Source organism: Lepisosteus platostomus, chromosome 8 (assembly GCF_059453375.1).
Source record: "Lepisosteus platostomus isolate fLepPlt1 chromosome 8, fLepPlt1.hap1, whole genome shotgun sequence".
Classification (NCBI taxonomy): Eukaryota; Metazoa; Chordata; class Actinopteri; order Semionotiformes; family Lepisosteidae; genus Lepisosteus; species Lepisosteus platostomus.
Window position 1 is genome coordinate 60,337,531 of NC_142618.1, and position 27,495 is coordinate 60,365,025.

Here is a 27,495-nt window from a genome sequence, read left to right on the forward strand (position 1 = left end):
CGAGTTTGTTGATTTTTTTATCTCCGCATTTCACAACCTCCATATTGGACCTCCATATTACCCAGTTCGGAGGTTTAAAATCATGCGGGGCATTAAACATTCTGCGACTCATCTTCAGAGCATATCCAGTTCACCTGATGCTTGTGCACAATTACACCTGACTGATTTTTTTTTTCAGAACCATACATTTGAAAAAGAAGGGATTTACCAAATCATTGTGAATGTTTCAAATGCCTATAACTGGATCCGGAGAGTCATCAGCGTGGTAAGATTGGGCGAAAGCTTTAGCATTATTGAGCTATTTGTTCGAGATTTCTATTAGTAAGCTGAAACGGCTCTAGAGCTGTAGAAAATTCAAATCACTTTTAACATCAGTTTAGTGATACTGGAACGCTGATTTGCATGTTCAAAAAACTGCGTTTTAAAAAATAAACATTCTGCTTTTAACAACTGAATTCAGGGTGACAGGTGCCTCTTACAAGACAGCAATCCAGCTCTTCGAACGACAAACAAAGTGCTCAGCCTCTGTTTCTTCTCGTAGGCCGTTGTTCCTCAGGTCCTCTCTAACCTCACCCTGGTGTCCAGGAGCGGCTACGCGGTGGCAGCGGGTCAGGAGGTCACTCTGGAGGTGGGGCTCTTCACCACAGTCCGCCCACTCCTGCGTCTCCGTGCCAGCCTGCGGGCCGGCGTCTCCCACGCGCGCCAGCTGGGGCACAGCTCAAGGCGCCCGCCGTGGGCGGAGGCTCCCGGCTGGCCCGGCTGCCAGCTCCACGCCCAGGTCGTGCACCGGTACGGCGCAGCGGGCAGCTTCCGGGCCTCGGCGGAGGTGTCCTCCCAGGAGGCCACGGGCCGCGCCGCGTTGCCTCGGCCGGTGCAAGTCTACGAGCCCATTCAGGAGGTCCGGCCCTCCGCCCCGTGGGACACCGCCCTGCGCTCTGGGGCGAACGCGACTCTCGCCGTGGCGAGCTCTGCAGACCGGCGGGGCTCGGCCGTGCTGTGGATCGTCTCGAGGGGCAGCTCGGCCTTGCTCAGCACAACCACGCCGGACTGGTCGCTCACCCTCTGTCTTCAGGACGAAGGCCATTACCAGCTGCAGGTCGTGGCCTTCAATCCCATCAGTAACTCCTCCTTCACCACCCAGCTGCTGGTGCAGGATGCAATATCTGGGCTGTCTATTTTTTCTTCAAGCCCAAAGCACATCAGAACTGGCACCTTAGTCACCTTAAATGCAGCCGTGGTCACCGGCACAAATGTGACCTACAGCTGGAGGTTTGGTGCAAACTCAAGTCTTGTGAGTGACTCGGAGACCGCTGTGCATTTGTACAGCCAGCCGGGAGTGTACATCGTCGCCCTGAGAGCCGAGAATCAAGTGAGCTGTGCTTTTAGCAATGCCCTGGAATTCACAGTTCAAGATCCAGTCGGGGACTTTGTAGTGCATCTACCAAGGACTGTGGCCGTGAATCAGGAAGCACGGCTGTCTTTTGCCGTCCGGGGAGGGACTGACATGACCGTCACCATCCATGACAACGGGACTCTTGTGTACAACGATGACCGCTACGTGCCTGGAAATCTAGTGACCTTGAATTTCACTTTCGCTCAGCTGGGGCCTGTTGACTTGGTGCTCAGGGCCACAAACCTGGTCTCTTCAAGCAGCAGCACTGCCACGACGCTGGTGGTGAAAGAGACCCATGGGGTCAAAATAGAACTGACCCAGCGACCTGTTGTGGGTGAGTGTGGCGCTTATTGCCAAGGTTAATGGTAAGCAGGACACACTTGTATCTGTAACAACTCTATTTCTGGTACATTAGGTATTTAGTAAGCCATTGGGAGAACCATATTCTCTTAGTAAGCCCATGGCAGAGAGCCATTAGGTTAAATCATTGCAATAGACTCTCCTTTAAACATGTGTGTTTAGTATGTGAATTTACAGTATTCTGCATGATTATCAGAACTGGGATGAACTAAGCTCTTAAAGCAGATACTATGTTTGGTGAAACTGCTGATGTCATCATCATCACTGCATAGGAATGTCTGGTTTGTTTAAGAGTGAGGGCCAAGCCTGGAAGTATACGTGTCGTTAAGGTCGGGGGTTGGCATACTGGGTGTGCCACAGCAGGATCTTTCAAACTTGGCAGGCCCTGCAATGCGCGCGCACACACAGACACAGCCGTCAGGTTCAAACATCATGCCCTTTATTTATAGTGCAGGGAAAAATAAGACAAACCAAAGCACCAAGACAAGATCCCAGCTCTTGGAGCTGCTGGCTGACTTCTTCTAGTGCGTCTAGTGTCACGCTGGGCAGCTGAGCGGCTTTCTGGCTTCAAAACAGATCATTCACAAACCCCAGGCTGTGACTGTCGTTCATTCCAGAGTTTGCAAAGTGTTAAATATTTTAAACGGAAATTCACATGCAGAGGGTTATCAGAAAGGCTCCGCAAGGGATAGGTTTAGAAATATAGCCATATCTGAGGTGGTTCAGCCAATATTCTTGACAGACCAGCAGAAAAGGGATAACATGATAAAATGATCCCAATTAGATTCAAGATGATTATGTGCATTCCCTGGTCCCACACAGTCTTGATTATATTAAAAAACAGATTTCTGCTTCGCCCAACATCTTTAAATACTCACTTAGGACAAGGGATGTCATTTGAAACTGCATTATGTATAAACAGATTTCTGCAGTATATAACCAGCTTTCTATTTTGTACTGTGTATGCCTTTTATTTGACTTCACGGGGCACTAATGTGACATTCACCTGGGACGTGGGGGATCAAACATCCTATATTAATAAAGGTAATCATGTGTCTCGCGTGGGGGAAAAAACAGAACTGTCCCCCGATGTGTGTGTGTGGATGTAGGTATTATCTCATATACTGTAATTGGCACTTCGCTCAGATAGCCTGTAATTGCAATTAAAAAGGCCACTAGAGGCCACCCAAGAGTCAACCTCAGTGACTAAATGGCAAATAGATTCAAACTGGGACAGTTCTTACAAGCAGGTTGAGTTTTGTCCGGCGGGGTGGGGGGTATTAAAATCAGACACGTGTGCCATTTGTCATTGTGAATTAAGTGATTTGCGCACTTATTTGGATTTGTATATTGTTTGTGTTTGGGTCACATGAAAGGAAGTCAAAAAGGGAGAAGGAGAAGGGAACTTGGTTGTGTTGCTGTGATGACAAACACATGTTCTGAAGGTTATTGTGTGTCTAAAGTAACAGCACTGGGATCCCTGTGTTTTTGTCCAGAACCCGTTGTATCCCACCAGTTCCTGACTGCAGCGAGCTTCACTGTCACAGTGAAAGCCCACAACCATGTGGGGAGTGTGACAGCCAGCACAGGAGTCTCTGTGCTCCACAGAATGCCATGTGAGTTCTGCATCTGAATGTCCTGTTCTGAGCTCCCTTGTGTTTCTGTGTCTGGGGTGCGCACATTATAGCACACAGCTATTTCACTTCGCTTCACTGCAAAACCAAGCTTTCGATTCGGGTATTCAGTGGCCATTACAAATATTTGTTACAAACAACCAATCCATCTGCAGAAAGGATTGGTTGTTATCACCTTTGCTTCTTTCAACGGATACTTTATGACTACATTCAATAACTAAGTGTTTTAGGGATGTTTTGCCACTGCCAATCTTAGTATCATTGCTTATTAGGTATCATAAAATCTCTCCTACTTGGAGAAACAAACCGTCTCAAGTGGTTTCACCTGAAGTGGAAACAGCCTTACATCCCTCTCACTGTATCGGCTGTGTTGTTCCTGTTCGAATCTCTCTTACGATGATGTGTCCCCCTCTTTCCCACGCCAGCGGTGGAGATCCGCACGGATAAGTCAGCGTATGCCACCGACAGCGAGGTGGTCTTTGTCGCTGTGACAGAGGAGCCCGGTCCCCTGGAGTTCCTCTGGCACTTCGGAGACAAGCCCCCCGAAAGAACCGTTTCCAGGAGGATAACAAAGAGATTTCCTTCTCCCGGGCGGTAAGGCTTGAGGAGCAGGTGGAAAAGCCAGCTCTGTCGTTGTGAAGGCTGTATACGACAGCCACACAGCACAGAGAGGTCAAACACAATGAGGCTGTGGCACAAAACACCTAGAGGAGTGCTGACGCATGAAGCAGACTGTGGAAGGCCAGGTGATCTTTTCAAAAACGCTGGAGGCCTGGAGATGTACATGTTCCCCTTATAAAGTTTTTAAAAAACTGTGGAATAAACTAAATAAATGCTCCCTCATAGAAGACATAAAAATATAAAAATCAGCAAATAGGAATTTACACATCCATCGTGTTATTTATTTTACCACATGTCATTAAATATTTCAGCAATGCCTTGGTAAGTGTTTTAATGCCGTTTGTATTTTCCCGAGTCCCTGAAGAATCGGAAAACAGAAAAGCACTTGAAATACCTGTTTATTTCGTCTGCATGCTGTTGGTTGAACAACTGTAAATGTTGAATTTTCTGCAAAAGGGAATTGACGTCGAGCAATCTATTTTGTGCTTCTGTAACAAAATGCTTGATTTGCATTTTCCAGTAAGGACATTCATGTTTTACTGTGATCACTAAGGGTGTCTTGGGGGTAACGTTCGCACCCTGGGTTGTGTTAATGTACTGTGTGCATTGCTGCTTCTCTAGGTACAACGTCATTGTGGAAGCTTCCAATGAGCTCTCCTCCTTCGCCTCGGGCATCTACCCCCTGACCGTCCAGAGAGCGGTCCAGCCCAATCGCCTCTTCTCGGACGCCTCCGCGCTCCCGAGCGCAAACGTCCGCTTTGACTGCAGGATCAACGCCGGGACCAGCGTCTCGTACCGCTGGAATTTCGGAGATGGAAACCAGAGAACGGGAAGGAGCTCTGAATGCCATGTATTTAACAGGTATCGATCTTTCTCCGGCCTGTGCCCTTCGGCAGTGTCGTGGGAGAGTTCTGTCTGCGGTGTCGAGCGTGGGTGAAAATGCGCCAGTCAGGGAGCACTGGTATCTGCCACGACTCCTACAGCACATAGTACGCAAGACAAGGAAGCCACTTCCTCTATACCACATGTGACGTTTGAGCCCGTGGCCATCCTTTCTGACACTTCTAAATGAGTGAATGCTTAGAGCAGGCGGCTCTAAACCTGACCCTGAAGAGCCCCCAGTCCAGCGGGGTTTTACATTAAACCACCACATCGTAAAGATGTGCAGAAGGTGCTGGTGTTTCATTAAATGAAGCAACTCACGGGTCCTGCTGCACAAACCTCCTTAGCCTTCAAAGACATGGCTTCTCTTCAATCAGGGGTCCCCTGGAGGGCTGGCGCAAGGTTTCTGGGTCTCCTTGAAACAGCAGTACCTGCTGCTCCAGTGAAGCCACTAACAAGCTGATTCAGATCGTCACAAGCCCTGATCGTTACAAAACCCTGTAGACACACCAGCCCTCCAGGACCAGGATTGGTGATGCCTGCTTCAAACAAATAATTTACTACCAGTTTGCAAATGTTCCCAGAATTTCAAAATGAATGATTTAGGTGGCCTCTTAAACATATTGCATTGGGAATCTCCATGACCCCTGGCTCGGACACAGATGCCCTCTCCTGTGCGCTGTGCATATTCAATTCATGCTGCCCCAAGCTAGTGTCTCTGTGCTTCATTGATTTGTGGACAGTGTAGGGTAAAAGTCTGTGGCCTGCGTGACACAACGTATATCAGTCTGTTTCTGTACCAGGTTGTCTTGAAATCTTTATGAACCAGTCAAATCTGGGGTAAATCACTTCCGAGTTACTGGACTTGCCCTCCCCTGTAGAGAAAGTTAGGAGAAATCACTGAAGACCCCAGACGCTGGAGAGAATTCACTTTTGTGTAACACCGACCTTAATGAGGAAACAACAGCGTTACATGCATGGTGGAGGGCCTGCTCCCTTCCGATGAGTATCTTTTCAGCGAGTGGGCTGGCAGTTCCATTGCAAAGGGGACGCTGACAGCCTGTTTCCATCTGATTTCAGGACGGGAGAGTTCACGGTGGAAGTGACCATGTTTAACCTGGTCAGCTCAGCCTCGCTGACCAGACAGATCTTCATCGTTCCTGAGCCCTGTCAGCCTCCTCCAGTCAAAAACATGGGCCCCTTCAAAGTGAAGGTGACGTACTGTCGTATGCAGATCCTTCGGAGGAATAGATGAATATAGAATGCAGCAGAATTGTCCAGCTACCCTCCTGGTCCTTGTGCATCTCAGGGGTTGTAGCTAGGAAGCAGAGTTTAGCCGCCTGTAACAAATCCAAATGGTGATAAGTGCTTCTGATGACTGTAGATTCTAATATCGTCATGATAGCTTCAATAATAGCTGCAGTAATTACTGGTGATGATGATGACTGCCCGAGAGAGCCTGGAGCTCTGGGCTTTGAGGTTGTGTGCACAGCGGAGCGAAACGTGGCTCCCTCTGCCTTTCGTGACGCTCGCTGGAAACGCTGCCCGTCGCTCGGTTGTGCAGGTCAGCCGACACGAGGCCCTGCGCCTGGGGGTGACGTTTGAGGCCGATGTGCAGTGCGGCGAGTCTCGGGCTCTGCTCTACCAGTGGGCCGTGTACGACGCCAGCGGTGCTCCCGTGCTGCTCCCGCCGGTGGAGAGCAGTCGGCAGGTCATCAAAGTCCCGAAACATTCCCTGCACTACGGAACCTACACCGCCGTCGCCAGGGTAAGCAAAGGGACGCCACCCAGTCACGGGGCTGACAGGTCTGAGGCCGTTCGTTTTGGGGAAAAAAGAAAGACTCTGGAATTCTCGGTCATTTTCCTGACTGCTGTGTTTCTCGATCTGAACACGTTGCAGAATATCCACTGAGCTATTTCGGTCACCCCAATCTGAAATCAAAGTAATTTGATTGCATTCATCCTCCTAATCCTTCGGGGCACGTGAATCGGTTTGTATGCTAGGTGGTGTTGTATTGCGTTTTCCATTATTGTTGACTTTGAGAGGTTTCAGTTGGGCACATCTGTTTGGACTGAAGCTAACAATGAGCAGTGTTCCAACTCTCCTGCTGCAGAATTAGGTGCTTAGATCAGTTTAATTCTTGAACTGCAGAATCAATTAGAATCAAATCACACTGGCTCCTTATACTTTTAAACATGTTAAGATCTTGCATTAACTGTTTCGTGGTGATGAATTTATTTTTAATCCCATTTTTAATCACAACAATTTTTTTTTGTCCTGCAGTGAATTCCAACCCAGTAAGTCAGAAAGTGATTTCTCAGAAAGAGCTTTCAAGCTTTGTAGCCAAGAATGGTTTATAGGTTACAACACAAGCAGCTCATTTTTTTCTTATTTTCCTACTATTCCCGTGTGTTAAAATAAATTCTTCTTTTTTGTAAGAGCCTCACAATTCTGCACATAGCCTGTAGATAACAGCAACCCAAGGAGACAGCTTTGCAGCAGTATCATGTATTGCTGAGGAACATTGAATTCTTCACCTTGCTGAAGAATTAGGTGATAGAAATGACAGGTCTCTTTTCCTTCTGTGTTTCAGGTCCAGATCAAAGGCAGTGTAGTTTACAGTAACTACTCTGTGCGCATCGAGGTAGTTCCGACCCCACCCGTTAGCATCATTATCGGGGGCACCAACATCTTCATCAGCAGCAAGAACGAGTCTCTGCTAACACTGGATGGAAGGGGATCCTATGACCCCGACTACCCTCACAACCCCATGAGGTACAGCAGACGTTCGCGGATCGCAGGAATGGACTTAGTGGACAACGCGACTCGTGCTGCTTTTACTTTTAATTAATAATGGATTGGAATCACAGGGCATCTCCAGTTTATAATGTCCATGACAGCAGAGATGAATACATTTGCCAGCTGAACCTTCCTCACCCCGTCTCTTAACATGATTAATTAGAATCTCTGCTACAGTGAATACAAGCCTGCTACATTTCAGAGGGGTCTCATTAACCAGAAGGTGATTTTACGAATCAATTTTCTGCATTCTTGTACAGTAGGTGTACACTGAGCACAAATTTTAAATATGTCTAGATAACACTACCTATCAGTAAGCATCACGACCGTTTTGTTTGCGAATTTCATTAATGAAATTAATTTAAGCCTCTCCTGCAGTAGTTTTCAAGCCGAAAGTCTGAAGAGGCTAAAGCAAAAGGCAAAGGGGCGTAACTAGCTAGAAGTGACCGCTACGGGGCCGCGCGCCGCGGGTGTTTCCGCCAAGGGAACGAGCAGCGGCTGCAGCGCGGCTGAGGGTGTGACGCCCGTCCTTGACGTCGCAGGTACCGCTGGGACTGCGAGCCGGTCAGTGGAGTGAAGTCCTCGTGCTTCGACAGCCCCGTGCCTCTGTCCTCGCCGGTGGTGCGGTTTCCAGCTGCCGTTCTCAAGCGCCCGTTCGACCAGTTCAGGTTCGAGCTGAAGGCGCAGAGCGGAGATCGCTCCTCGGCCGCTGAAATGTTTGTCACGGTCAAAGAGGGTCTGTCCAGGTTAGTCCCAGCGCCAGGAGCGAGCCCGTTGACACTTTTTTTACGAAATGGATACTAGTGTCGGATTTTTACCGTTATGAAGTTTGAAGAGCCCCCTCAAAGAGCCCCCGTTGGCTGCACACACCCCTCCGGCCTCCTCCTCCTCCTCCTCCTCCTCCTCCAGCGCACCTCCTCCTTCCAGCTCTCCCCCTGTCTCTCGCTCCTCTCCTCCCTCTCGGACCTCCCCTGCGGTGTCTTCTGCTCCCACGGGTGCCTCTGTCTCCCCAAAACACCCCGCCGCACCCCTCACGGCGGACACTCCGTCCACAAGCCCGTTGTCCACTTCCGGCCCCTCCCTGACTCCAGTCACCTTCTTCCCTGCGGACCCCCTGCCCTTCCCCTTCCCTTTCCCCGAGGAGGGGGAGACCGCTCTTCGGCCGCTGAAATGTTTGTCACGGTCAAAGAGGGTCTGTCCAGGTTAGTCCCAGCGCCAGGAGCGAGCCCGTTGACACTTTTTTTACGAAATGGATACTAGTGTCGGATTTTTACCGTTGTGAAGTTTGCAGTTCTCCCTAGCCATTTTCCCAGGCTCCTGTGAATGTAAGCAGTCTTACAGGACAGTCTCTTCTCTAGAACTCGAACCCTTGCTTTATCATGATATTACATGTTCAGATTAAGAGTTAAATAAAGAAAGACTTCTGTCCTAATTTTTCTATTACTTACAGTAAGTAAGAATGTGTTGGCATTTGTACACCTTTGCAGCATCTTTTGGCAGATGTTAGAGATCTGAGCTTCTGTTGAAACGATACCCTTTACATGCTTTTCAGAAAGATAAGAGTGACTTGCCCCAAGTGCAGAGGCAGCACTGTTAATTGGAATGAGCAGTTTTCTGTTCAGGCTCTTTGTGAAAACTGTGGTGAGAGTGAAAATGTCACATTTACCTGGAATTTGTATTTGGTAAATGCATCTAGCAAGATCGTTCTTGAAGGTAAGAAAATTGGTTTACTTTAGAGTTTCTTTTCAGAGATACAGAATGGACAAAGTTGAAATGTTACCAAATGGGGGAGGGAGACACGAAAGAGAGAAAGTGTACAGATAAAGAAGAGGATGAAGTTGTTCAAGTAGGGAGGTGCGTCAGCATGTGTAGGTTGCAAAGGAACAAGTAAGGGTTTATTCCTGCTGAAAACAGGAGAAAGAAACCCACCCGAAGAAGGCTCCACAGCCAAAACGTTGTGTTTCTTTTCTTCTCTTTTCAGCATGGATTAAACCTTTACTTGTTCCTGAAAAAGGGGATTATGTTTTCAGGAAGACGGATTTAGAAATAAGGATTCAGCTCTATGAAGAAGCTTGCTAGAGCTTAAATGTTCAATAGGAAAACTAAATAAATAGATTGACCTTGTTTTTCATAATAGCCATTGATTTTTTGTAAGACTGTATATTGACTTATGTGAAGCTGCACAATAGCTTATTCCCATGGCACGAGAAAGTTTCGTTCTTGATGCATTTTTAATAACCGCTGTGTAGCACAGTACCCTGAGCAGAACAGATCTGAGGTTATCTGGGCCTCCATCCTTTTTCGTGTGTGAACTTTTCTGTAACGGATGTGCCGGGTTTAGCCTTAGACAGACGGTGAAAGAACGTGTATGTCTGTGTGAGGGGCGGGGCTTTTATTTTAGGGATCTGGAAGCAGATTCCTTCATCTTCATCCAAGGGCGGGTTCTGTTCCGAACAAGATCTAAAAATATTCTTTGAAAGTTCAGCTTGTTTTTTTTGCCATTTCCTTCCTCAGTTCCTTTCTGCAAGACTCTCGACGTCAGCGTCCCTGCAGGCTTTCTCAAAGAGCCCCCATCGGCTGCACACACCCCTCCGGCCTCCTCCTCCTCCTCCTCCTCCTCCTCCAGCGCACCTCCTCCTTCCAGCTCTCCCCCTGTCTCTCGCTCCTCTCCTCCCTCTCGGACCTCCCCTGCGGTGTCTTCTGCTCCCACGGGTGCCTCTGTCTCCCCAAAACACCCCGCCGCACCCCTCACGGCGAACACTCCGTCCACAAGCCCGTTGTCCACTTCCGGCCCCTCCCTGACTCCAGTCACCTTCTTCCCTGCGGACCCCCTGCCCTTCCCCTTCCCTTTCCCCGAGGAGGGGGAGCCCCCTGGTGGCCGACCTCGCCGCGAAAGGTCACCGGCGCCCACAGGTCCGGAGCACCGGACCAACAGCCCCACTCCCTCGGGCCCGGCTCCAGGTACCGGTAGGACCGGCCCGGAATTATCCCCGTTTTATTTGTTCGGTTTCTTTTTCAGTTTCCTGTTTGTTTTTTTTTAGGAAAAATGCGTTGACTGAGTAATTAACCACGACCCCCCGCTGAAATCCATCCCCACTCACCCCCCTCAAAAAAACCCCAAAAGCCTGATTTCTTATGAGTGAGAAGAGCCGTGTTTGTGCCCACTGAGCTGCAGAGCGCCCCCTAGCGACAGTATAGCAGGCACAGCAGCCGGAGAAAGAGCTTCAGACAAGCAGAGCTTGAACTCTACTGGAAGGCAGAACTAAATGACGCTCTGTCTCAGAAAACTCTTTGTTTCTTTTTTTTATCTTCACCCATTCCCACACACTAATTTTGTATTGAACAGATTGTGGCTACAGGAGGAAACACACGTAAAAGCTCCCTTTTCACACAGGCTGAGTCGAGAAAACGTCAGAGTTTTATTTTTTCAGATGGGTTATTTGGAGGCCACTCCCTCCCTTCAGTTGTTTCAGATTCATGCAGATATTCAGACGGTCCTTAATAATTCCCAGTAAAATTCAGATCAGTCATTCTGAGACATGCGTTTGTATTACCACGATGGGGAATATAATTATTATAATGAAATCCTGTATTGTCCATTTCGGCTCTTACACTTTTGAATTTACAATTTTTGAATGTAAATAATGGTTTTGACTGCTGATCATATCCTACCCACCTGTTTAGACCTTTAGAGAAGCAGCTAGTTTTTTTTTTTCCTCCTGTAATTGTGATATTTGTGCTATATTTTGCCAGACTATGAATTATATTACAATGAAATTGAAGAAGCAGACTCAGGAACCTATGAAGGAAGACCTATAGGTAGGACATTTTCCCGACAGGGGGGTTGTGTGCACCATTTAAAGCATATTGTTAATTAAAAATAATAACCAGCAAGATTCTAGCCCTTGAGAATATTTTTAATGAATATAGGCGAGGTGTCACTCAGCAAATTTGTAAATTCCCAGGTTACACACCTGTACACAAGTGTTCTTTATTATATTAAGCAAGTATACAAATACTTTGAACTAATGACTTATTGAATGCTGTGATTATATTTTATTTTATGTTAGTTTGTTGAACAGTGGAAGTTGTACTGTCTACAGAGCGATGCAGTCAGACTGTGTCGTGATCCCACTACACGTCCGTTGTGTGTTCAGTCAGATTCACCCCCATGTGTTTCCTTGTCTCAATGTGCAAATTCATATCCTGAGCACAATTCTAAAATATCTACACTGATGTTCCGTGGCATGATTCAGGATTTAAGACTGAGGCCTATGAAGCTGAATGTATTGCCAGTGCTTGATCATGATGTTGAAAGATCCAGATGTTTTCTGACACTGTTTTATTTTTTGAAAATGTGCCACACGAGGCACCTTGGCATGGTCCAGTTCAGATTTCTGCAGCATTTTTATTTTGCTCCCCTGTGGATATCCTCTCGGAATAATCTCCACGTTGTTCCAGGGTCTGGGATCAGCGTAGAGGAGCCCTGGGGGCCTGAGCCAGCCGAAGGAAACGACCTGGTGGCCCCCCACAGCGCCCTCGTTCAGCCCCCCGTTCAAACCCTGCTGGACCTGGACCGGCAGCTGGTGGACAGGACAGCCCTCCGGACACTCACGCTGAGTGGTGAGGACACATTCCGCACAGACAGGGCGCCCACTCTGCCAGCACGCTCCAGCAGTTTCATCCGTGTTCGAGGACAAAACTGGAACCTTGTAATCACAAAAAAATAGTTTTTATGGATTTCCTCATTTTACCAAGGTATATACTGTAACTGCGCAGGAAGAAGACGGATTGGTTTCATAGATTAAGCTTATTTCTGTTTTTTTATAGTCACTTTCACCATTTAACTGGATGATAGGGAATCTTTATCACAAGATTCTGCTGCTGTTTAAGGACTATTTTAGCATTGTGCTGTATGTGTTAAGAATACCGCCAGAACAGTACCTCTTTCAGCCTCCTCGCAAAGGTATTTTAAAGGATATCTGGTCTGTTTATTTCAGGGATTTCATCGCCTGTGATAACGTTTAAACCTTTCATGCTGAAGGCGAAGAGTCTTTACATGCTGGAGGTGACGGCGGGTAAGCCAGACGTCTTTAACCTTTTTACTGTCCAGTACTGCGGTGTTGGATTGTGTGAGCTGACTGTTCGGCTCCTTGTTCACCGGGATGCTGCTCTGAAACCGGACAGGAGTTTGGAAGTGTCCTGTTTCGTCGCCCCATGATTGTTGTGCAAGTGGGAGGAAGGAAATCTGCCGTGTTAATTAACGTGTTTGTTCTTCCACAGCTTCTAAGGAGAATTCCCTGGGTAAAACCCAGTTCTTCTTCTCCACTAATGAGGTTCCTGATGGTATGACCTGCCAGGTTCAGCCCAGTAAGGGATATGAGGTCCACACAGACTTCAGCATTTTCTGCACTTCAGGAAAAGAGGTGGGAGTCTGGGTGTGAGACAGTGCCGCTTCCTCCCTGGTGTCCATGTTCTTATCTGACTGCTGTCTCTGGTGACACTGAGGCAGTGATAGTGCCAGATTGGAAACACAGCGTTACCTCATGACTCACTTCATTTGTCTGTATTTTATAACCAAATTAGTGCACATGGATTTGGTTGTTCAGGTCAGGCTCCTGTGCTCCTCACTGACACAGACAAAACAATGACAAGGAGGATTTTGTATCATGTTGGACATGTTTTCAGTTGTTCTATTAATGATAAGAAGTGTGTGAATTACACACAAACACATCATAATCTGTCATTTGATTTCTGATGACACTACGTCCTGTTCTAGGCCTGAACAGACACACATAGTTATTGTTACCTTGTCAAATGTATTAAAGCCAAAGAGATGTTGGAGATCCTTAGATCAAACAGTTTACTTCAGTGTGTCTTTTTATCAGACAACCGGTGTGAATGTGGAGTTGTGGTCAGAGTTGTGATATGAGCGCCCCTTGTCTTCTGCTCTCTCCACGGTGTTATAAATGTTAAAGGACCTCCTATATGAGTACAGCTTCTCCACTGGCCCCTCTCCGAGGACGGTCCTTTATCGTGGATGGGACTTTCAGTATTACTTCAAGCTTCCTTCCGGAGACCCGGCTGATAACTATAAAGGTACTGAAACAAAAAAAAAACAAAAACTTCGAAAAGGCATTTTATTTCTTCTCTTCGATTCGTCAACGAAGACGTCAAAGAGAGCCGGCTCCGTCTCCGAAATGTCGCAGGTGCAAGTCTTGAAAAATTGAAAAGCAGTAAAATAAATAGGAGATTTTCTGGCAATTAAATGTCATTTGGACGGGCTTCTGAATCATAGGTTGTTTTAAGGTGTATCATTGAGCAGACATGAATCCTACAGTGAATATTAGATTTAGTGTTTACAATCTCTCAGCTTTAAAAATTGGATTAATCATGTTTTCTACTTTAAAACAATCTTCTATGGTGCACTATTTATGTGTTTCCAGAAAAGAATATATATATATAGTGTATATTGTTTTGGTTTGTTCGTAAAATAGGCTAACCTGTTTGTTAATAACAATTATGATTTGGACTGTGTCAGTGTCTGCATTGTACAGTAAATCACTGAAATATTAAATCAACACGGAGAAAGATCTGAGATTAAATAAAGTATACAGAATCAGAAATGACTTTGTTTTACAGCAGATAAATTAACAATATAGCTTTTGTTGCTCTGCTCTTTCATTGTTTAATGTTTAGAGTAACTCATATTTTTTTTTCAGTTACTATTTACACCGAAATACGCAACAGGTTTGGTTCTGCAACCAAGCTGTGCGCAGTGAATGTGACTGTCCTGCCCAGTTTCCGGAGAAACCTGTCATCCATCTACAGTCCTGACCAAGAGCTGTAAGGATTCATGTTTTTAAAGTAAATTGAATTTTTAATTAAGAAAAAGTAACCATAACAGGTTTCAGGCTCTGATAGCCTCCGGAGGGTCCAATCCAAGAATATTAAATGTGCTGCAGAGGTTGGTGGCCCACGTGTGGCACCCTGCGAAAACTGCCATTTACCAGACGACGTGTTGTTGATTCATATTGTGTATTGTGAGTGCTGAGTGGTTTCTGTCACCTCTTCGGTGGTGGAAAAGCTCTTCACCGACTTTGAGAGGAACCCATTGTGTGTCCCTCTTCTCTTAAGTTAATAACAGGCGTCAGAGTTTATGGGAGGCCTTTAAGAAAGACACAGATCTAGCCACCAATTATTTCACTACCGGACTGTGAAACTGTGTCAGCAGTTTATTTAAGAGCCTGTTGCTGTGGTGTTTGAAGCATGGACCATTTCGATTTGAATAACTTTCATTTCAAGACTGGGCTGTTCTCTGTTCGTGCACAGAGCAGCTGGGGGCGCAGAGAAAGTACTTCACCAGTTGAATTAAATTGGAAAGTTCCGGAGCTCAAACTGGAGAAGCCCAGAGTGGAATTTAATCAGGTTACGTACATTAGCCACCCCACTCTCACAAACAGAGTGCTGGCAGCTTTAATGACTAAGTCAAACAGCAGGGGCATGGACTTGAGACTTTGCATCTACTGTATGTCCCATACGTGCCCAGCAGCACCACAATAGAGGTCCTAAATACTGATCAAGCCCAACACTTCTTAACGTCTAAGATCTGACACGATCAGGCTTCAACACAGAAATGCTGCTGTCAATAGGGTCTATTAGAATGGTCATGACTTGGTCTCCGAGGTGAAAATGTATTAGAAATATTCTTTCAGGATGCATTATCATTCAGTTCTGTCGTTGCTTGATTTTTGTGGCTTTCTAGCTACGTCGATGGTTTGAGAAACCTTACAGCCCTCCTGCAAATGGGGAACATCGTTGAGACTCGAAACTATGTCGTTGTGCTGACCCGCGTCCTGAACCGGCTGAGCCCGGGCCCTGCTGCTGTGAGGGAGCTGCAGAGACAGATCAGGATGGCCTTGATCTCTGCAGTCTGCCAGCTTCCTGTGGATGACCAGGTACAGACAGGAGTGTGTTGTCCCCACAGTTCAGGCACTAAGCCTCTCTCTCTCTGCCCGACGTTTCTGGGGCCTCTGTTCAAAACCATGTGAATGTCATTAGTCCGAAGGCTGGCACAGTGGCACAGGGGTGAGCCTTGGCTGCCTTGCAGCACTGGGGCCCTGGGATCAGTGCCAGACCTGGGGTGCTGTCTGCGTGGAGCTTGTAAGCTCTTCCCTTGTTTGCATGGGTTTCCTCTGGGTGCTCTGGTTTCTTCCCACTCTCCATAAAGATACTGGTGGCCTGTGGGAAAGGTGGCCCTTCATGTCAGTGAGGACGTGTCTGTGTCCACTGTCTATGTGTGCCCTTCGATGGGCTCGATGTATACTACGGATGTACGCTGCCCCACACCCGTTGCATGCTGGGATGGGCTCCGGCTCCCCCATGACCCTGAATTGGGCGAAGTGGTTAGACAATGGATGGGCGACCGTTCTCCGATGAATCACGTGACTTTCTTCAGCCTCTGTTCCGAATCGAGGGAATTCCCGAATCTGAGGAAGACGTTGCGTCCTGTGTGCTGTGAGAGCTGGGATATCTCGCAAGATTCCCGCCGAGGACGCTTTTGAAATCCTGTGTCCGGAACTGGTGGATGGATTTGATGATTTTCCCTATTTTTGCTCAGGCTTTTTAAATCTGTTCAGTATTGAGGCGCGGGTGAAGGGAGCAGTGCTCTGTTAAAGCAGCTCCTTGATGCCAGCACGCCGCAGGGGGCTAATGGCGTTTTCAGCAAGAGTCCAAAAGAGCTCTGCAGTGAGGTGTGTCCCAGGCGGAGGGCTGCAGTGGTCTGAAACCCGTCTGAAGCTCTGGCGTTGTGCAGAGAAGTTTCATTAATCCCAAGGGGATCTCAGCATTCCTGAGATTTCCTTTTTTCAGAGAGCTGAAAACTTTCTGATCGGCTGATTAATAAGAAAGAAAGATGTGCGTTTTAGTGTAAAAAAGTATTGTGTGTATAGTACAGATAAAGCAGCGTGAGAGGGGAAAAGTGTAGGAAAATACCTCAGAATAATGGATTTTGTGTAAAGCGTCAGTTTTGCTTTTTCTTATTGTTAACAAACAGTGTTACTGATCAGATGAGTCTGCTTACCGTGTTGTCCAAGCATAAGCCATGCAGATATTATTTGAGCTGAGCTCTTTCCTCCAGAGTGAAGAGACATCATGAACGGATCAGATACGTGGGTTAAAGCCGAGCCAGATCAGCGCTCAGGTTTCTTGTCTTGCTGACCTTCACGAGAAGCAGCTTATTAGATTAGAACAGTGACTACCCTTTACTCTTTTTGCAGGAATCAATGATTGATAACCTCTCCATACTTAAAGATCTCATTCACGTTACTGACCAAGTAAGTACCTTCCCTGTCAGGGCGAAGTGCCTCTTCAGATTGTATCAGTGCTCCTCTGTTTGACATATCAGCCATAAAACCTGCTGTTGGTCTTACTGAGTGAAAAGACCTAATTTCCCATTGGCAAGTCAAATACATCCAGGTATAGACATTCAGTGCAGGAAAGAGTGTTTGGTAAAAGGTTATATTTGACTTTTTGAAAAATGTTTATTGAATGTTATTTGTTTATGCAAACATCAGCGAGCAGATTATCATTTGAAGTATTTCTATAGCCCTTGTTATGCCTGTGAAAAGCCCCCTAGTATGATGGAATGGTGGTAAAGACCGATTCGTGAGAAATTGAACCGAAGACCAAGATGGCAGGGCTCTGTACACTGTGACAGCGTCTCGCCACCTCAGTCCGTTTTCCTTCTGACACCCAGTAGGTTTGCTGGCCACATGACTTCTAAACTGATGTGAGGAGACAGACCTGCATTGCAGTAGATTATTTCGGGGCTGATTCTTGCTTTCCAAAGAGAATATGTGCGTCATTCCTGTTCAGGACTCTGCTGCATCTCTTTGTTTTCGGGGTTTTTTTCCATTGTTGCTGAGCAGAGAAACGTGACCCTGAGTGCAAACAATTACACGACTGGAGAGAAGGGACTTCCTAGCCTGTGAACTTGAGCTCAGCAGGTTTTACTGAAAACATTGACAAGCGTGAATAACAGAGTGCAAAACGCAGACATTTTTTTTTAAAAAGCAAAGGGCAAATAAAAGTTGGTTAGCGTGTTACAAATGCTCCGTGAAACATGCCTTTTGCTGTCCAGTTTCAGTGACCCAGTGAGTTTTATTCATGTGGATAGCGAAGCTCACTTGCTGTTGTCTTTATCCACATGCAAGCTCGCGCTGGACAGCGCCCGACGTGTCACCAGTCATATCCGAGCCATGGCCGCCCGGCTCCACGAGCCCGGCGCCCACACCTCCCTCTCCCTGGACGAGTGGACGGCGAACGCGCTGGTGTCTCTGCTGGCCGGGGTCCTGGAGGCGCCGCTCGACCCCGGAGAGGAAGCGGTCCGGCTGACCACGGACAGCCTCAGGACCGCCTCGGACCTGCTGCTGGTGAGGCCGCTCCTCGCTTGTCTGCCCGAGCGGGAGCTCGGCTCGGCCGGCCTCTCGACTTCAGGTTCCATGTGATAATTCATAGTAATAGTTGCTTACACTTACACGGCGCTTTTCTGGACACTCCACTCAAAGCGCTTCACAGTTAATGAGGGTCCTCCCCACCAGCACCAGTGTGCAGTGCCAGTCCTCTCCCCACACACCAGCTCTCAGTGGGGAGGAGAGCAGAGTGATGAAGCCAGTTCAGAGAAGGGGATTATTAGGAGGCCATGATTGGTAAAGACCAGGGGGGAAATTTGGCCAGGATGCCAGGGTTACACCCCTAATCTTTTTGAGAAAGACCCTGGGGTTTTTAATTACTACAGAGAGTCAGGACCTCGGTTTTACGTCTCATCCGAAGGATGGTGATGGTTAATTCGTTGGCAGGCGTATTCTGACAAATAACTAATTCCCAGGTGGAGGGCAGTGATGTGTCCCTGCCTGTTCAAGATCCAGCTTGGAAGATTTTAATTATATTGTCGGGGTCTAATTGTGTGGGATGCACTGTTTAATACTCCCCTCCATCCATTAGTTACGACCCACTGACCAGGCTGGTCAACCTTAGCTGAAGCTCTTAACATAAATGAATACTTTTTTTTCTTAGTGTTTGATCACTTTTGAAGTTGTCAGAGCCAGCAAGTTCTAAATCCTCAAGTCAGCTCAACACTAGTGTTCACAAGGCACCTTTCTAAGGTTTTCTGCTCCAGTTCACGTTTTTCTTTTAACTCCGGCTAATTTTCCAAGGCCATGTTGAAATAAACTGAATGCGTCTATGCACAGCACATATTAAAATAGAGTATCGTTTCGATATATTATGTATAAATCTATTTCTGTTTTCCCAGAACTGTTAAAGTTTGTTAAAGTTAGGTTTGCATCATTGATTTTTTAATGTTGTTTTCGGATAAAAAAAAAAACTGGCAGTCTCCCATAAACTGTAAACCATGTTGCTAAAAACAATATTGTGCTCACAGCCTCTGTTACCTTTCTCTGACATCAGTGCACAGGCACCTGGCCAAGGAGGTAATCAGAAAGGAAGACTCTGTTACAGGCTCCTGGGGAGTGAAATAAGAACACAATCTTGTTGGCAAGCAAAGTATTTTGCTGCTTTTTGCTCATTTAGCCAACTGTCTTGTTTAAACGCACCTACCCAGAAAAGGAGCTTCACCAATGCTTTGTTCTTCATGGAGCACAAATCTTTTTTTGACTGTTTATTGATGCGTTCTTGGGGTTATCTCAAGCACCTCTTCTGGGCAATTTCTGTGCAGTTAAACTATCGCCTGCCTCCTGACTGTCTGACAGCTGCTGGGATTACCGTAGAGAGAAACCAATTCCCTCTCCTTCCTTTAGTTATAGAGGCTCAGAAAACACATTCATTATTAGGAAACAACTCTGACCTGTCTTACAATCATGGCTACTCTAACCAAAGACAGGAGGCACTTCTTTATCCAAAGGGTGGTAGGAGTGTGGAACAAGCTACCCGGACGTGTTTTTGAGGCCGATACCCTGGTTTCCTTCACAACACAGCTGGGTGAGATCCCTGGGTCAATTAAATCCTTTCTTCCCAACTGGCCAGAGGGGTCAAATGGCCTCCTCTTGTGTGTAACAGTTCACATGTCGTAACACGGTGTGAAAAAGAAACGACACCCTCTTACAGTTCCAGGGTTTTACGTATTAGACAAACTGTTTCTGACCCTCACCTGGTCCTCACCACGTCCTAACAGTAGATAACTCTAACCTCGCGTGACACATAGCACACACAAATGTTACTTTGTCATTATATAGTAAACAAAATATCAGCCATTATTCAGTAGTCAGGTGTGGCTAAATAAGTGCTCGTGATTAGTTGATAGACGTCAGATGTGTCTCAATGTGTAAAATCCTAGAATAGTAAGGGGGTGTACTTTTTTTCACATCGCTGTACACTGCCTTGTTAGTTCTGGGAGTTGCTGCATTTTGCAGTGTAGAATGCAGAGGAATGAAATGGTACATTCAAAGGCATTTTAGTTCTGAAGCTGACAAAATAAATACCAGGAATGTTGCAGTCATCCCTCCGTCCGTGATCAGGGAGCTGCTTCTTCCTGGCGAGGCGGGGGGGGCAGCCTGGAGCCTGTCCTGGAAGCATAGAGTGTAGCTCGTCAGTCAACACAGCAGCATCCCGGGTCAGAATCGGACCCAGCCCAGGCCCGGGAGCTCCACTGTGTGCAGAATAGCTGCTGCCTTTTCTAAAAACTCTCTCCAAATAAAAGCGCATCTAAACTCCAGGTAACTTTCAAGATGGGATAAACCATATAAAAGTTTATTTTGAACTGTTTTCACCTTATATTGATTAAAAAATGATATAAGTATGAATAATAATAATACTCCTTTTCTGTTCACAACATACAAATGTCTTTGTCGTGTGGCGAAGTGGGTAACTGTTCTCCCTGAGCAGAATGTTTTCTTGTGGGAAATCAAGCACATACGTACGTATGCGACGGCACATTTTTTCATCGGGGTGATTGTGCAGTAGCAGCGGACAGTTGTTTACATGCTTGCACACAGAGCAACAGAGTGGATCTGCAAACAGGAACGTGCCATGATTTCACCAAACGTCCTGGTTCGGTACCTTTGCTGTTCAGTACGTTCCATTCCATTTATTATCCTCCTGAGGCCTCGAAGAACACAGAGAGAGCTGGTCCAGCTGGGGAGTGATTTCTGCGGGCGGCGGGAGCGGTCAGCGATTTGCCCTCGGCAGCTCCTCTCAAGTCGGGCCCTGTTGTCCTTTATTCCAGAGGTTCGTTCTTTCCAGCGACGCCACGGAGCACAGCGTGAGCACCCGCCTGGTGGAGGTGAAGACGCGCCGGCTGGCCCTCTCCGGGGGCACAGTCCTGGGCGCCGGCCCGGCCAGCTTCCGCCTCCCCGGCGCCCTGTCCGGGCACGGCGGCGGCCCCTGCCTGGTCGCCCAGCTGGTGCTCCTCCGGCGAGGTCTGCGTCTCTGGAGCAGGCCGCCGGCTCAGGTCAGCTCTCCGGCTGCGCAGAGTTCCATGGCCCACCGGGGCCCCCTGCTGGCCACTCCGCTGGCACAATCACAGTTCGGAAACAGAACGGAGCCGTCTGCTTTCCCTGCTTCGGAGCAGCTGCCCCGCTGATCTGTAATTAACAGCTCTGTGCTGGGGTACTAGGTCACGCAGGCGAGTTCCTGAGTTCAAACAAATGGATGGTAGAACCTGCAGATTTACTGGGAGCCTCATAGAAGATCTTTATCTTGAAAGAAAAAAACAGGCAACTCAAATAGGTTGACTCACCAGTGAAACACAAACCAGGGGTCAAAAATGGAAACTAGACCGAGGAGCACTTCTTCACACAGAGGGGTGTGGAAGTCATGAATGGACAACACACCGTAGCCTTGTTACTGAAGGCGATAACCTGACTCCTTTCAGGAGGGATCAGTGAGCTCCTAGCTACTGAACAGACAGAGGCGAAATAGCCTCTTCCACTTTCTAACCGTTCTTGTGTTCTTCTATTAGAAACGGTCTTAAACGTCTTTGTATTGCAGTCGTTTGTACAAAGGTTTTTTATGTCTGTTCCCCATGAAATCGTAGCACACAGTTTTGTCCTCTTGTTACAGATCGACGGTGATGTCGCTGACCTACGTCTGTATAACTGCACCACCAGGAAAGAGAGAAAAGTGCGCTCGCTGTCCACGCCGGTCCATATTGAATTTGAGAAGAGGAGGAATAACGTGAGTTAAAAAGTCTGAAAATCCGATCGTCGGCACTTTCAAGAGCAGGAATATTCACCACTGCATGGGAAATGAATGCACCAGGTCAATCTCTGTCCTTGTTGCGACAGGGAAGCAGCTCTCCAGAATATTCTCTGCTGCGCAGTCAGATGAACGTCCACGAGTTCAATGTGACAGCAGGACACCAGCAGGAGGCGCTGCAGATCACAGTGCAGCTCACTCGGCCTTCCAGCCCACCGTTTCCCATCATGCTTTTGTTCAGGTGCGCTAGGACGCTCCCGGGACACACCTCTGCCTCAAACCCGGGCCGGTCAGGGCAGGCTCATACTGTCTCCCAGACGGGCTCTTCTCACGCCACCTCCTGATGACGTTGTGTAGTCGTGTTGTTTTTTAGCTTGCGTGGCACGCATAGTTTGAGTACTTTTCCGCTGGCTTCACCGCTCTTCAAAATCCACGTTACTGAGCAGGTTCTAAAGTAACAGAATTCAATAAGGAAATGTCACTGTGAGAATCCAGTATACTGTACGCAGTATTAAAAATATTGCCCCTGTGTCTTTGAACACGTGTGTTTTATTGTCTTTTGATTTTTTTAATTAACATACAATTGGCAACATATTGTCCATCTAACGGGCCATACATTTTAAAAACCTGCATTGTACAGCATATTCATTTCCACATCTATCCGCTGTATAGTTTGCTTTAAAATGCGTTTGATCTCAAAGCAAAGCCTCGAGTCTGTGATGTGCTCGACTCCAGTGTGTGTGAAGTGACATTTTCTCTGTTTCTGTTTCCCATGCAGAATGTTTGAGAAACCAACTCCCAGCTCTTACAATGTGAAGAGGGTTCACAGCTGGGAGGGAAATACAGTTCACATTTTCATGCCTCCTTTGTCTGTGAAAGGTTGGTCTTTTCTTCCCTGATCTTCCTAGCTTAATGTATAAGAATGACACGGTAGCATCTAAATTCATGTCTTCTGTGCCCTGGGCTTCTTCCATTTTCTGACAGATCCTGGCAGTTACTATGTGGCTCTGCTCAACGCTGATTACAACAGGACACCCACCAACAAATACATCGCCAGTGCTGTGAGCTACACCTTGAGCATTGAGTGGACGCAGTGTCTGTACTGGGACGGCGGTAAAGACTGGAGGTCAGAGGGCTGCTCTCCCCTGCAGAGCTGGTCAGCCAGTAAAGTGAACTGCAGGTGAGGCCGTGTTGAAGCCGATATCCTGGCTGCTTTCAAGAAGCAGCTGGCTGTGATCCTCTCGTCCGTGAGCTGCTCACTACCAGATGGGCTAGCCTGGCCGTGTGGCCTGCTCTCGTTTGTAACCTTTCTTCTGGGTCTATAAAAGTTAAAGCTCACACTCTGTGTAAACAGTGAAACTCAACTTTTTTTTCTGAGTTCACATTTCTGATTTCACGGATCACCTTTTCTGTTCTGTTAACTGTTTGGATGAGCTTCTACAGTACATTCTATCTGGCCTGGTGCCTGTCCAGGTGTTAGTTTTCTGGTAAGACCTCATGCAGCTAAATAACAATAGTTACTTTTATTGAATAGTATGAGGCACTTCACTCTTTAGTACTTCAGGAAAGAAAAATAAAGCCAAATCTTTGGTTGGCTGTGTACAAATAACTATTAATCTCTAGGAAAACGGGCTAGAAAAAAATGTTTATGGCAACACAGATTACCTGTAGAGTATTTGCTTCTGGGTGCTGCATTGACACTGTGCTCTTGCTTCTTGCAGTCAGGTATGAAGGTCTTAGGTCTTGTCATGATTTATAAAAACAAAAACAAACAAGTTGCACATAAGATGAATCACCCTCTGGTACAGTAGATATTCATGAATTCTTTCTGGTAGGGTTTGTGGGGTAAAATGTAGCTGATTTAAATGCAATTCTTTATTTTAGTTGTAACCATCTGACAACGTTTACCATCGCATACCAGGAAGTCAGCAGCCATTATTACTTCACAGATGTGTCCCAGTTTGTTAGGTAAGTATGGATGGCAGATTGACTGAGTGTTGAGATAATGAACAGTTAATGAACAGTTCTCAGTATTTTTTACTGAATTCTACATACTGACGTGAATGTACCAGGGATTAATGCCATATGGCGCATATTTCACTCCAGGTTTACAACGCACTAGAGACTCCTTTGCACCACAGTACACAAGCACCTTTAACGGCATCGACAGTCTCACTGGTGATGCATACAGGGCTGTGTTCATCCAGGACAGGTTCAATTCTGCTTCTATTCTGATACTTTTGTTAAAAGAGGAGAGCAAGCACCCATGTAAAAAATAAACATCTGAAGATCCTGCTCTTTGGATCAAATAAAAACCTGTAAAACATTCGGTATATTTTTCAGCGGCGCTGTGTTCTTTTCCCTCTGTGGAAATGCAGCCAGTGTAGAAGTCAGGAGACGCTGCACATTGGAAGCCCATGTTTGTCTTGCAGCCTAGTCGATAACCTGGTTCTGTGCAGCGTGACGTTTGTCTTCCTGGGGATCTACCTTGTCCTGGCTGTTGTCTGCAAGCGAGCTGATCTGGCCAGTGAGAGGAGGAGCGGACTGGTCTTCCTGCAGGACAACAGCCCACTGGACCGGCAGTTCTACACCATCACCGTCGACACAGGCTTTAGATCCAGAGCCACAATGACCGCCAAGGTACTGTTCAACTCCTCGGAGGAAACCACGCACGGTTCAGGTGCTGATTTCTGCACCGCAATAAAGGAAGGAGGTTAACCTCGTCTCTCACTCGCTCTTCTTGAAGATGAGCAAAACTTTCCTACAAAAACATACACGTATGATGGGTCAGCAACAGTGTGTTACCTGATAAGGTGTAAACAAGGTCAGAAGGGCAAGGGCAGTTAGGTCAGCCGTGGGCAATTAATCAAGACCCTAATAGGTTGAGACCCCTGTTCGCTTTCATGTTGCTAATCACACGTAGGATACACGAGTTACACCTCCACTCGAGAGACCCCGGGGAGGCTGGGAAAGCACAAAAAACAGCAAAAAAGTTCTTGAGGTCTTAACTCCTAACTCATAAGAGGCATTGGTTCCTTCAGGGCCAGACTAGACCGCTCAGGAAATCCAGAGCCGCAGCCTTTGCTGCTAGGATGTGAACTTTCACCCGTTGTGCTCCGCGATGACGCAGGGCTGATGTCTTTCACGGGCCTGGCTTGCGATGGCGGGGGAATTGCAGTGGGCTTTGTTTCTGGGGCAGGTTCACATCGTTTTACACGGCGAGGATGGGACTTCGGAGACCAGAGAGCTGAGCTGCTCCGGCAAACTGCTCTTCGGGAGAAATTCAAGACACACCTTCATCTTGAGGTACCTCTCATCTTCCTGCGCCTCTGCTCGTCTGGTGTCAAAGTTTGTCCATTGTATCAGAAACTTTAAAGTTGACAGAGGGTTCCAGCTTTGAAGTCCTGGAGGAATGAAATGGGATTTGAGTACTCGCAAGACCACAATTTCAGAAACAAGAGGAGAGAAGCCCTTTAAGCCATTGCCCTTTAATTGATATTATCAGGACAGCTGGTTAGAACAGAAAGCCGATGTATTAACCAAGTCTTTTACCTGTCTTGGCTATAATGTTCTATGGATCTGGCAGTGACAGTGAGTAACACTCGTGTGATATATACCCCCTACATGTTACATGAGGTGTGTCCAATGGGGCGCACAGTGTCTGAAGGTTTCCTTTACAACAAGCTGCAAATGACCTAAATTGGTTCTTTATTGGCTTCATTGGACAGACTTCTCCCTGCTCTTCGAGTGCTAGAGCTTGAAAGAGGCGCAGCAGCCTTCCTGGGCCAGGATCAGGTACTGGTGGAATAAGTTTAATAGGGTGAACTAAAAGACTAACACGCCTTGAAAAGAGCACGTCAAGCCTTGGAGTACGGTGACATGAGCAGCTTTAAGAGGTGCTGTGTGGCAGAGCCGAAGGCTGAAGCTGGACTCTGTGTCTCAGCGCTCCAGACTCCCTGGGCCCCATCTGGAAAGTGCACATCTGGCACGACGGCCGCGGCCCCTCTCCCAGCTGGTTCGTCAGCCACCTGGCGGTGCGGGACGTGGCGTCCGGCACCGGCTGGCTCTTCCCCGCGGAGTGCTGGCTGGCGGCGGACGAGGGCGACGGGAAGGTGGAGCGCGAGCTGACCCCTCTGACCCAGAGCCCCGGCTTCGGGAAGGTAGGCGAGCTGCCCGCCGTGCAGACCCAGGCGCGCTCCCGCGGGACGCGGATCAGACCTTCTGGGCAGCCGGGCCCATCGTGAGGGCTTTCATTTGTTTGCTCACGTCACCCATAGAGGTTCATTTCGCAAAGTGGAGTGAAAAATTAGCTGCACAGTAAGGTGAGCCGTGCAAAACTATTTTTTGTTGGGGCTGAGAAAAAAGTAACACAAAGTAAAAGGCAAGGAAGTTCTGTCTTCACAATTTTTAGAGCGTACCTGCATGCCGAGCTTTTTCGTACAGCAGGTCAGATGTGCGCTCCGTTCCACATACTGTACCATCTGAGACCTGTGGGTCATCAAAAGACAAGCAACAGCTTCCATTCGGTCTGTTAAGGTGCATGTTGTTGCACGCAGACTTTTCAAGTTGCTTGTTTATCTGCAGACAAAGATTCCCCGATTTGAACGAAACCGTCTATCAATCTTCACGACAGGAAATCTGTACGATTGGTTAATGCAAGAAAGCCTGTTGGCAAGTGAAAGACTGACCCTCTCGTGTGCTTTTGAAAGACGATTACCTCGTCGATTCGTGGAACTTCATGAGTTTAGTCAGTACTGTGCGAATGAGCTTTCCGGTGTGACGGTCAGTCGGTTCCTGAGCCATTTTGCGGGCGGCAGCTCTGGAGGAGCTTGGGTCGCAGACGGGGGCTGGGGAAAGGTGCTGAGCTGCCTGCCTTCGCCGCTGTGCCCCCAGCTGCTGTCCGCCACGCTGACGGAGCTCCTGGAGGACTTCCACCTCTGGGCCTCGGTGTGCACGCGGCCTTCCCACAGCCCCGTCTCACACTCCCAGCGCCTCGCCCTCTGCCTGCTGCTGCTGCTGGGCTACACCGGTCTCAACGCCCTGCTGGTGCACCTCCGGGACGACCAGGTCAGCCCCCGCCGCCCCTGCCTCCGGGCGCGTCTCAGCATTGTAGTTAAGAGATATTGAAGGTAGGAAAGTCCGTTTTAAAGGCCTAGTTTCTGGAATACTGGGAACTCCTTCTGGAATACTGGGAACTCCTTCTGGAATACTGGGGACCTCCTTCTGGAATACTGCTGTCTCACCTTGGCAGTCCGAACTCCATGAAAGGAGTGCCCCTAAAACTAGTCTTAGGGAGTGAGACTGATGCATATCAAACCAGTGAGAGGACCCAGAAACGATATTGACAAACTGTAACATTGTGGAAGTCAGACGATTTTAAATGAGAGGCTGTTTCGGTGCAGTATCCCCCTGAAGACCACGGAAAAACCCTTTGCTTCGATTCAGGTTTATGGCAAATGTGGGAAATAAAATGTTAATATAATGAGCACACTGTAAAAAAGAATGCAAGATCTTAAACACTGTAAGCTTTAGTTATAAGCTAGAGGGTGACCATTTGACCATCATGCTTCACGGGCTGCTTGTGTCTTGTT

At 47.5% G+C, this 27,495-nt stretch overlaps 1 protein-coding gene across 1 annotated transcript in view; it reads left to right on the plus strand.

Annotated features, from left to right (window-relative positions):
- The window catches only part of pkd1l1 (polycystin 1 like 1, transient receptor potential channel interacting), a 58,013-nt gene that overhangs the window by 10,668 nt on the left and 19,850 nt on the right, over positions 1 to 27,495 (plus strand). The window contains exons 8-38 of the mRNA XM_088642234.1: positions 179 to 265; positions 542 to 1,727; positions 3,250 to 3,369; positions 3,813 to 3,981; positions 4,630 to 4,869; positions 5,971 to 6,103; positions 6,455 to 6,658; positions 7,485 to 7,666; positions 8,233 to 8,436; positions 8,539 to 8,892; positions 9,243 to 9,403; positions 10,205 to 10,651; positions 11,444 to 11,509; positions 12,152 to 12,313; positions 12,691 to 12,768; positions 12,974 to 13,116; positions 13,669 to 13,789; positions 14,413 to 14,536; positions 15,456 to 15,648; positions 16,969 to 17,025; positions 17,905 to 18,123; positions 20,934 to 21,158; positions 21,770 to 21,883; positions 21,994 to 22,145; positions 22,683 to 22,783; positions 22,889 to 23,084; positions 23,789 to 23,872; positions 24,337 to 24,544; positions 25,104 to 25,210; positions 25,848 to 26,064; positions 26,798 to 26,971. Of these exons, the coding sequence (XP_088498360.1) occupies positions 179 to 265; positions 542 to 1,727; positions 3,250 to 3,369; positions 3,813 to 3,981; positions 4,630 to 4,869; positions 5,971 to 6,103; positions 6,455 to 6,658; positions 7,485 to 7,666; positions 8,233 to 8,436; positions 8,539 to 8,892; positions 9,243 to 9,403; positions 10,205 to 10,651; positions 11,444 to 11,509; positions 12,152 to 12,313; positions 12,691 to 12,768; positions 12,974 to 13,116; positions 13,669 to 13,789; positions 14,413 to 14,536; positions 15,456 to 15,648; positions 16,969 to 17,025; positions 17,905 to 18,123; positions 20,934 to 21,158; positions 21,770 to 21,883; positions 21,994 to 22,145; positions 22,683 to 22,783; positions 22,889 to 23,084; positions 23,789 to 23,872; positions 24,337 to 24,544; positions 25,104 to 25,210; positions 25,848 to 26,064; positions 26,798 to 26,971 (6,228 nt within the window). The remainder of the gene's footprint in view (positions 1 to 178; positions 266 to 541; positions 1,728 to 3,249; positions 3,370 to 3,812; positions 3,982 to 4,629; positions 4,870 to 5,970; positions 6,104 to 6,454; positions 6,659 to 7,484; positions 7,667 to 8,232; positions 8,437 to 8,538; positions 8,893 to 9,242; positions 9,404 to 10,204; positions 10,652 to 11,443; positions 11,510 to 12,151; positions 12,314 to 12,690; positions 12,769 to 12,973; positions 13,117 to 13,668; positions 13,790 to 14,412; positions 14,537 to 15,455; positions 15,649 to 16,968; positions 17,026 to 17,904; positions 18,124 to 20,933; positions 21,159 to 21,769; positions 21,884 to 21,993; positions 22,146 to 22,682; positions 22,784 to 22,888; positions 23,085 to 23,788; positions 23,873 to 24,336; positions 24,545 to 25,103; positions 25,211 to 25,847; positions 26,065 to 26,797; positions 26,972 to 27,495) is intronic.